At 43.5% G+C, this 9,855-nt stretch overlaps 1 protein-coding gene across 1 annotated transcript; it reads right to left on the bottom strand.

Annotated features, from left to right (window-relative positions):
- Positions 1-2,786: 2,786 nt before the first annotated feature.
- Positions 2,787-9,300, bottom strand: LOC112256207 (EGF-containing fibulin-like extracellular matrix protein 2). The gene is made up of 10 exons (XM_024429280.2): positions 9,066-9,300; positions 8,705-8,753; positions 8,364-8,576; positions 7,202-7,324; positions 6,393-6,509; positions 6,153-6,272; positions 5,726-5,845; positions 5,400-5,526; positions 4,022-4,217; positions 2,787-3,767 (listed from the first exon to the last, which is right to left on the bottom strand). The coding sequence occupies exons 1-10, from the start codon at positions 9,153-9,155 to the stop codon at positions 3,606-3,608; spliced, it is 1,317 nt and encodes a 438-aa protein (XP_024285048.1). The 5' UTR covers positions 9,156-9,300; the 3' UTR covers positions 2,787-3,605.
- Positions 9,301-9,855: the final 555 nt, after the last annotated feature.

The raw sequence follows: 9,855 nt of genomic DNA, 5'->3' as shown, positions 1-9,855 counted from the left end.
AAATGCCATGGGAGTTGTACCACTCTGTTCCTCCCCCATAACCCACATATTCCTCACACATACACCTCTCCTCCCCTTCCTCCATACCCCACAACATGTTGTTAACTATGATCTGTACCACAAAGCCCTGAGCTAAGACAAGCGTACTGATGCCATCTGGTTGGTGTGTGTGTTAATGTACAGTGCCTTCAGAAAGTATTTAATGGTCTTTTTTTAAAATTTTATTCCACACAAAATATTCTGTAATGTCAAAGTGGAAGTTCTTTTTTTTTAAAGACTTAACTACATCTCATTGATTGAATCTCTATATAATCCTCACATAAAGTTTCACACGTAATGTATAATATGTAGCCTACGGCAAGTGATCCAATGTCTCATTATTATTATTATTTTTCTTATTGTATGTTTGTGTATACAATTATAATTATTTATTGTTACACTCGTCTGTTACTGTCACTTTGTCCTATCATTGTCTAATATCTTTTCACTTTTGTTTTGAATGTTCTTAATTGGAAAATGCAACAAAAAAAAAGATTCGAAAAAATAATAATAATTAACTAATGAAAAAGAATACACAAATATATCTTGATTAGATATGTATTCATCCCCTGGGTCAATACACTTTAGAAGCACCTTTGGCAGTGATTACAGCAGTGAGTCTTTTTGGGCAAGTCTCTTAAGAGCTTTGCACATCTGGATTGTACAATATTTGCTCATTATTCTTTTTAAAATTCTTCAAGCTTTGTCAAGTTGGTTGTTGATCATTGCTAGACAGCAGTTTTCATGTCTTGCCATAGATTTTCAAACAGATTTAAGTCAAAACTGTAACTAGGTCATTCAGGAACATTCAATGTCATCTTGGTATAAAACTCCAGTGTATATTTGGCCTTTTAGGGTTATTGTCCTGCTGAAGGGTGAATTTGTCTCCCAGCGTCTGTTGGAAAGCAGACTGAACAAGGTTTTCCTCTAGGATTGTGCCTGTGCTTAGCTATATTCCATTCATTTTTTATCCTGAAAAACTCCCCAGTCCTTGCTGATGACAAACATACACATGACATGATGGTACCCAGTGATGTGTTGGATTTTCCCCAAACATAACACTTTGTATTCAGGACAAAAAGTTAATTCCTTTGCCACATTTTTTTTTACAGTATTACTTTAATTCCTTGTTGCAAACATGATGCATGTTTAGGAAAATGATGTATTCGCTAAAGTCTTCTTTCCTTTGCTCCATCCTCAGTTTTCTCTTATTACAACCATTAAACTCTGTAACTGTGCACCATTGGCCTTATGGTGAAATCCCTGAGGGGTTTCTTTCCTCTTAGGCAAATTAGTTAGGAAGAACACCTGTCTTTGTAGTGACTAGGTGTGTTGATACACCATTCAAACCCTAATTAATAACTTCCCCATGCTCAAAGGGATATTCAGTGTCAGATGTGTTATTTTTTTTGCCAATCTGTGCCCTTTGTGAGATATTAGAAAACCTCGCTGGACTTTGTGGTTGAGTCTGAGCTTGAAATTCACTAGTCGACTGAGGGACCTTACAGATAATTGAATGTGTGGGGTACAGAGATGGGGTGAAGTCATTCAAAAATCATGTTAACCACTATTATTGCACACAGAGTGAGTCCATGCAACTTATTATGTGATTTGTTAACCACGTTTCTACTCCATGCCATAACAAAGAGGTTGAATATTCTTTAACTCAAGGTTTCCTCTTTTAATTTTTCATTAATTTGTAAAAATGTCTAAAAACACAAATCCACTTTGACATTATGAGATATTATGTGTAGATCAGTGGCACAAACTCTCAACTGAATCGATTTTATGTTCAGGCGGTCACACGACAAAATGTGGAAAAAGTCAAGGGGTGTGAATACTTCAGGCGCTGCATGTTACACACCAGCTGTGGTTATTATTTGTTGTACGTGTTAGTTTGTGTATCCATAGTGCCTCTGCATCGCTCAAGTCTATGAGTTCATTGATAGGGAGAGGGAAGGCAGGTTCAGTAGTCAGGAAGAGAAAAAATCCAGCAGATTCCATCACCTCGGGTTGATGCTATTCCTGTCTCAGCCTGGGAGAAAGATCTGTGTGTCACAATGCCACCTTGTGGCTGTACTGGCTACAGACTCCACTCTGGGCTGATTGCGTAAGACTGCGCGGCGTATGAGTCATCACCCTTGAGTGAGGATAGATTGAAGGTGTGTGTGTGTGCGCAGTGTGTGGTGTGCATGCATTGTAAGGAGGAGGCTGCCTGGGCGGAGCTAGCAGCAGCGGATGAGATACACGATGAAATTAGGGCTTTCCCCTGTTTTTTGTGGGACTGTAGAGGAATCACTACCCAAGGAATATGGCTTTAGTCATCCAGGGGAGAGGGAGAACACAGTGGCTGTGTTAGATCAGTATGCCACTGGTTGTCTTATGCCTCACATATTAAGGCTAATGAGTCTTAAGTGCTGATATATCTAGCGATACCTTCTGCCCTCTCTCTTTGTTCAAGTGATTTTTCCATTCTCTCAGTGGTTGTCACACGAGAAGCCCAGGCATCTGTTCTGCAGCTGTGGAAAGACACAGAGCGCCACTGGCCCTGGAGCATACTGGACCTGGGGGGGTATTTCCATTCAGAAAGGTCAACTAGCTATGACCATACCACACTGGGAAATGAGGAAATACTGTTTGGAGGAAAAGGAGAAACAGGAGTTGAAGTAGGAGAGAAATGGGACTATATTAAGAAAGAGGGTGACATGGCTAAACAATATGAACAAAAGGCAATGGTTAACACGTGATTAAAATGTATATCGTTTTATTTTGTATCAGCTTCCTGGACCAAAATTACAACAAAATCATTAATGTGACAAATCTACAAATGATGAGTGAGTGAGTGTGTGAGAGCTTCAGCACTAATACTACCTATGATTTAGGCGAGAGATGGATGCAGGAGAGACAGGGTGGATGAGGAGGTTGGATCTGAGTGGTTATTGAGTCGTGTCCATGGACGATAAGGATTGAAAGGCTGAGGAATGAGAGTAGCATGAAAACACAGGCGAGAATGGGCCTGCTCAAAGCAAGAGAATGACAGAGACGGGATGAGAATGATGAAATAACGTGTTGTTCTTTATCTTCAATTGCAGGGTGTTTCTGAAACATGACAGGGGTTTGTACTAAAGGTTACTAGGGTAATTGTCCCTATTCGGCTCAAAGGACCATGACAAATGAGCAGCGTGGAGCAGTCGAAAAATATACTTCAGGAGACTTCAGCTAAGAGGCAGGGAACAAAAATGGACGGTGTGTGGGCTGGGGGAAAATTCACTTCGTCGTATTGATGTTTATCAGTCACACGTTATCCATAAAGTATTCATTTTTAGAAATGTCTCTTTACCTCACTCTATCTCAGCTTTCCCAGAGGGTTGTGATTTGAGTTGTGTGTTTCCTTTGCAGGTCATGAAGTAGGAGAAGCTAACAAACGTCTGACATCATGTCACAATATCTGACTGTTCTGTTTATGACCCCTTTCAATTCTAGATTGTTCTGTGTGTCCTATTTCTCCTCTCTTGTATCTCTACTGTGTGTCTCCCCCTCTCTGTCTCTGACTCTCTGTCCTCTCTCTAGAATGCATAAGGCCCTACGTAGATTGAAAGTCGCAGAGCCGAGCTGGTCTGGTAGCTCAGGAGGGGGTTGACTGACACCATCTCCAGGTCCAGTGTGTACTCCTGGGGCCCCGTCACGGCCCGGGCTAAAACCAGCATGGCGCTGATGTTGTTGATTTGCTGAGAGAGACACAGAGATGATGGTGAGGTTAGTCAGGGTCCGTCGTACAATCCTAGTCTAAAAGTCAAGCAAAACGTGTCTTACTAAGTCCTGTTATGATGCAATGTCTCAAAACTCAATGCAATATAATATGTTTCTTGGCCTCCTCTGTCATCACAAATTCACAAATCTATCGTCATATATTGACAAGGTGGATAGGAGGGTGACCCAGGCTGGTTCTGTACAGGGGCTGTTACACTATGGCTGTGCTCACTCTGATGTAGAAGTCTCCGTCGTGGTCTCCAGAGCGGATACGGAAGGTGTTGTAGGCTCCGGGGTAGACGCTGGTGGCCTGTATCTGGAAGATGTCTGACGGGACGGAGCGCTCCGACGTGATGCTCATGTAGCGCTGGACGATAGAGAAGGGTAGGTCTCGACAGGCTGGCTTGGTCACAGGACAAACACAGCGACTAGAGGAAAAATCGCAGGTTTTTAGTCCTCTGGAGAGATATATGAGTTGTGCCATAGTGGCAGTCATGTTTCATAAATCATCATTTCCTGAAATTTGACCTCATAAACTAGATGACTTGATGTGGTACTTTTGATTCTGTTTCATTTTATATTAAAACATAATATTTGATATTTATCACTAAATATTAAATATAGATTATGTCCTATGATATTATCATGCTTGTCTGCAACCTGGACCCATGGGTAGATGTAACATAGTAAACTAAAATGCGGGACGCTCAAATTAGTATATGTTACGTTTGGTATGTTATGTATTAATTTGTGGATGTCCATCATTCATTTAATATATGTTACGAATTACAATTAGTATGATATGTTATGAATTACAATTAGCTGTGGCTAACGTTAGACTAGGTGTTAGGTTTAGGGGTTAAGGTTAGGGTGTAGCTAACATGCTAGGTAGTTGCAAAGTAGCTAAAAAGTAGTTAAGTAGTTGCAAAATGGATAATTAGCATAAAATGCTGAAGTAGTCCTTGATGAGATTCGAACACACAACCTTTGGGTTGCTAGACATTCGCGTCCTTTTGTTTTTGCCTTAGGTAACCTTCTATCTTATGTAACCATACCTTACCAAACATAACATACTAATTTGAGTGTCCCATATTTTTGTTTACTATGTTACGTCTAGTCTATGAGACCAGCCTGCATGTGTAGATAAAATATTAAAAAGAGTAGTTGATAACTCAACCACTAGAGGGGTGTATTGCAATATGAAGGAGCATGGTGAACTATCCTCAAACCAAGATGGATTACATTCAACTGTATTTGAACAGTGGCCATTTCCCCAAGAGATTTTCTGAAGCAGTTTTCATACAGCCAAAAAATGCTGGGGGAAATGAACTACTGTCCACACCTGTTATCAATGTAAGACTGGTTTCAATCTTCTAACAGCATTCTAATTGTACTGGAACATGTTCAACTGAAAAGATCACCGAATTGGACAGAAATATGGAAAAAGCAATTGGCGCAATCTTCAAAATAATGTGAGCTATGCTCCATACAGAAGTTGATGATATGTTGAGATTTGTGACCAGGGCATAGTTTGATAATGGGAAAAAGATGTGTGTGTGTGTTTGTGTGTGTGTGTGTGTGTACCCATGTTTTAATAAATGTTCACTCACTTGTCAGATACTTGGACGTAAGGGCTCTGGCAACGGTTGGTGTCCACACACTGACTGGCACCGTGGATATTCACACATGTCTGTCCTTCAGTACATTGGTGCTCTCCGGTCTCACACTCGTTTATATCTGGGGAGGAGAGGGATCGAATGAGGGCCGGAGAAAGAGAGAATTGAAATGAATCGAATCAATTAGAATACTTTATCGTCCACTAACAACGAGGACAACGAAAGAACACACAGGCACAGTTAGCAGACAGTGAATTGAAGGATGGGGAAAGGTGTTCAGAAAAACATTAAGAAGGAGAACAGATGGAGAGGGTGCTTACCCTGGCATAGTCGAGTGCCCAGCAGCTGGTAGCCTTCTGGGCACTGACAGGAGAACTTCCCGGGCTCATTGACACACTGGAACTGACACAGGTAACTAGAGTAGCTGCACTCGTCTATGTCTGCAGAGCGATGGAGGGAGAGGAACAACGTTTACGATCATAGCACAGCTGTTTTAACCAAGAAACAGAAGGGCAGCTTTTAATAAATGCAAGAAAGAAAGAGTAGCTTTTCTTTTCAGATCAAAGCACTGCTACTTTAATGACATTATAGAGACAGACAGACAGACAGACAGACAGACAGACAGACAGACAGACAGACAGACAGACAGACAGACAGACAGACAGACAGACAGACAGACAGACAGACAGACAGACAGACAGACAGACAGACAGACAGACAGACAGACAGACAGACAGATCCTCTCACCATTGCAGGCAAAGCCATCAGGCCCAAGCTCGTAGCCCTGGTCACAGCGACAGAGGAAGGTACCGTAGGTGTTATAACACCGCTGCTGACAGGGGGCGCCCATGTCACACTCATTCACATCTGGAAGGAGGAGGAGAGCGAGAAGTCTATCAGTATATCAGTCAATATATTTTCTAACATCAGTCTGGATAGCCTGGGACTCTCTGTATGTGGGTGTGTGTATATCTGACCACGCCTTACCAATACAGGAGCGGTTGTTGCCGGCCAGCTGGAAGCCTGGTTCACACTGACAGGAGAAGGAGCCGGGGACGTTGACACAGCGATGCTGACAGTACCTGTATCTGCACTCGTCAATGTCTGACAACCCAGATGGAAGGAGAGCATTCAGAAACAGTTCCAGAGAGAAGGTGGAGATTGAGTTGACCAACCAGGTCGTTATGGTGAAGGAGACTTTGACTCAAGTGGCTTTCCTGGTTAAATAGAGGTCAAATAACATGCTACAATGACTAAGGAGAAGTTGACCTATACGGTGTATGTGACAAAACATATTAACATATTAATTGTGAATAAACTAAATGACCTTCCTGGTTAAATAGAGGTCAAATAACATGCTACAATGGCTAACCTTAACCAAAACCATGAGGTGAGACCGCAAACAGCGAGTTGGTGTGAGTCAGGTCAGGGGTTAGGCTGGTTAATGGGCGTCCTATTGGTTGTCTCTCAGGCCAGTGGTTAGGCTGGTTAATGGGCGTCCTATTGGTTGTCTCTCAGGCCAGTGGTTAGGCTGCGTAATGGGCGTCCTATTGGTTGTCTCTCAGGCCAGTGGTTAGGCTGCTTAATGGGCGTCCTATTGGTTGTGTCTCAGGCCAGTGGTTAGGCTGGTTAATGGGCGTCCTATTGGTTGTCTCTCAGGCCAGTGGTTAGGCTGGTTAATGGGCGTCCTATTGGTTGTCTCTCAGGCCAGTGGTTAGGCTGGTTAATGGGCGTCCTATTGGTTGTCTCAGGCCAGTGGTTAGGCTGGTTAGTGGGAGTCCTATTGGCTGTCTTACCGATGCACTCGGTGCCAACCTTACGGTAACCCTCAGGACACTGGCAGGTAAAGGCTCCCGGCGTGTTGATGCACTGCTGGCTGGGCTGGCAGTCGTGTTCATCTCTCTCACACTCATTCACATCTGTGTGTGAGATATGGTAAAACAACACAATGTATTTAGTCATATGGATGTTAATACGGTTGAGGCACCAACAGCTGCCCCATTTTGTTCAATCATTATTCCTGTCTCATGCATTCCCCATCAACAACCCCTATCACCCCGACTCCAAGAACAACAGGACAAGCAGCTCTCTCAACCAGTGGTAGAAAAAGTACTCAATTGTCATAATTGAGTAAAAGTAAAGATACCTTAATAGAAAAGGACTCAAGTAAAAGTGAAAGTCACCCAGTAAAATACTACTTGAGTAAAAGTCTAAAACTATTTGGTTTTAAATATACTTAAGTATCAAAAGTAAATGGAATTGCTAAAATGTACTTAAGTATCAAAAGTAAAAGTATAAATAATTTCAAATTCCTTATATTAAGCAAACCAAACAGTACAATTTTCTTTAATGTTTTTTTTATTGATGGATAGCCAGGGGCACACTACAAGACATAATTTACAAACGAAGCATTTGTGTTTAGTGAGTCCACCAGGGCAGAGGCAGTAGGGATGCCCAGGAATGTTCTCTTGATAAGCGTGTGAATTGGACCATTTTCCTGTCAAAATGTAACGAGTACTTTCGGGTGTCAGGGAAAATGTATGGAGTAAAAAGTACATTATTGTCTTTAGGAATGTAGAAGTAAAAGTTCCCAAAAATATAAATAAAGTAAAGTAAAGTACAGATACCCCCAAAAAGTACTTAAGTAGTACTTCAAAGTATTTTGACTAAAGTACTTTACACCACTCCTCTCAACACTCTCCGTCCTATAAAACTAAGAGCAGCTGTCCTCATGTGAAATCTCCACATTCCAGTACCAGCTATCCACCCCCCACAGACAAATACTCACACACACCCACACAAACTCCCCAAACACATGCTTGATACAACCACCTGTCCCACACTAGTCTGCACTCATTCAGACTACATGCTTATTGCCCAATCACAAACAAGGCACGCACACCTTATCCAGTCCCTTGCAGCCACCTGTCTACCCCCCCTCCCTCCCTACTCTCTCACCCACACAGCTGTCTCCCTGGGGCTCATAGCCCAGAGGACAGGGGTTGAAGGGCTCTCTGGCGGTGCTCTCCAGGTTGGTCCCAGGCTGGCTGGGGGGGTCTGGAGCTGGGATGACTGAGGCAGAGCGGGGGAGGCACAGGTAGCCCCCGTAGTGGTTGAAGCACTTCATCTCCCCCTTACAGGCCTCCGGAATGGTCTCACACTCGTTTATGTCTGTCGGGGGAGAAGGAAAAGGACTGAAAGACAGGACTGGTTGCAAGTTGTAATGCTCTCACTCATTGCTTACAACTGATACAGGGAAGAGAGGAGATGGGGACATGAGGATAATCGAGAGCCATTACCTTTGCAGTGCTGAGTCTGAGGATCCCATTGATACCCATCTGTGCATTCCTACAGATGGCATGAGACAGAGAGCGAGAGAGTCACATGCACTGAACAATCCAAATGACCTTTCATTTGAAGCTATTAGGTACATTTTAAATAATGGCTGTGTCACATTAACAGGAGGGTACCTAGTCATAGGCACAGAGGGGGAAAGACACAGCGGGACTCCAGAGTACAGCGGAGGTCAACAGGAAAGAGAGGAGCAGCTGCAGTACAAAAGGGGTCAAATTATCAGTCTGGTGTATGGTGGGCGGGGAAGACAAGATAGAAGGAGTGGAGGGAGGGAGAGAAAAAGAGTCCTGGAATACCCATCCTTACCGTGTAGGTGTCACTTTCTGTAGGTGGCTGTGAAATAGCACTGCGGAGGAACACAGACACACACAGGATCGCCGCACACACGCCCTGCATGCTCACGGACTGACTGGCAGATAGGACCGGATCACACACGTAAACAAACACCCTGGCACAGCCGGCGGGTCACACAGGTAGCGGTGCCTCCGGTCAGGACGAGAGAAGCTGCCGGCTTGTTGTGGTGCTCAGAGCAGCGCAGCGGTATCTGGGGGGAGAGGGAGGGAGGGGGGAGGAGAGAGAGAGAGAGTTACTTAGGAGACTCATTAACCTGGGTTGAGCAGAGAGAGAGTTAATTAACAACCTAGGTTGGAACAGCTTTCAATTCATCCACTTAATTAGAAAAACATAACACTCTGGCTGTGTGTTGACATCTAACACTTTTCTGAAGCCAGGCTCAGAACAGAAGTCAACACACACAACTCCCTTATGACTCAGACGTCGGTCTTTATTTGTTAATCGAACATGTTCCCCCCAAATCCCTGCCAGTATGACGGAGAGGAAGCCCGTCTCCCCCTGCTGGCGAAAGGTCAATATAACGACGGATTCCATCCATCAGCTGAAAATAATCAAGTGGAAATCCTTTCATGTTAGCTCTCCATAGACAGCCCTCTGTTTCCCCAGACAGGCCCACTGTAACTGCACACACAAACGCTCACACAACAAACCTACAGTATACCAAAGTGAGCCATTAAACACAGCGCCTACATCTCAGGGTATTGTCTATCAATTTCAAGACATTACTTTCCGTTTCCCCAGA

This window comes from Oncorhynchus tshawytscha, linkage group LG08 (genome assembly GCF_018296145.1).
Source record: "Oncorhynchus tshawytscha isolate Ot180627B linkage group LG08, Otsh_v2.0, whole genome shotgun sequence".
In the NCBI taxonomy this organism is placed as follows: Eukaryota; Metazoa; Chordata; class Actinopteri; order Salmoniformes; family Salmonidae; genus Oncorhynchus; species Oncorhynchus tshawytscha.
Note: the sequence above shows the minus strand (reverse complement) of the source record. Positions and strands in the feature narration are given on the sequence as shown.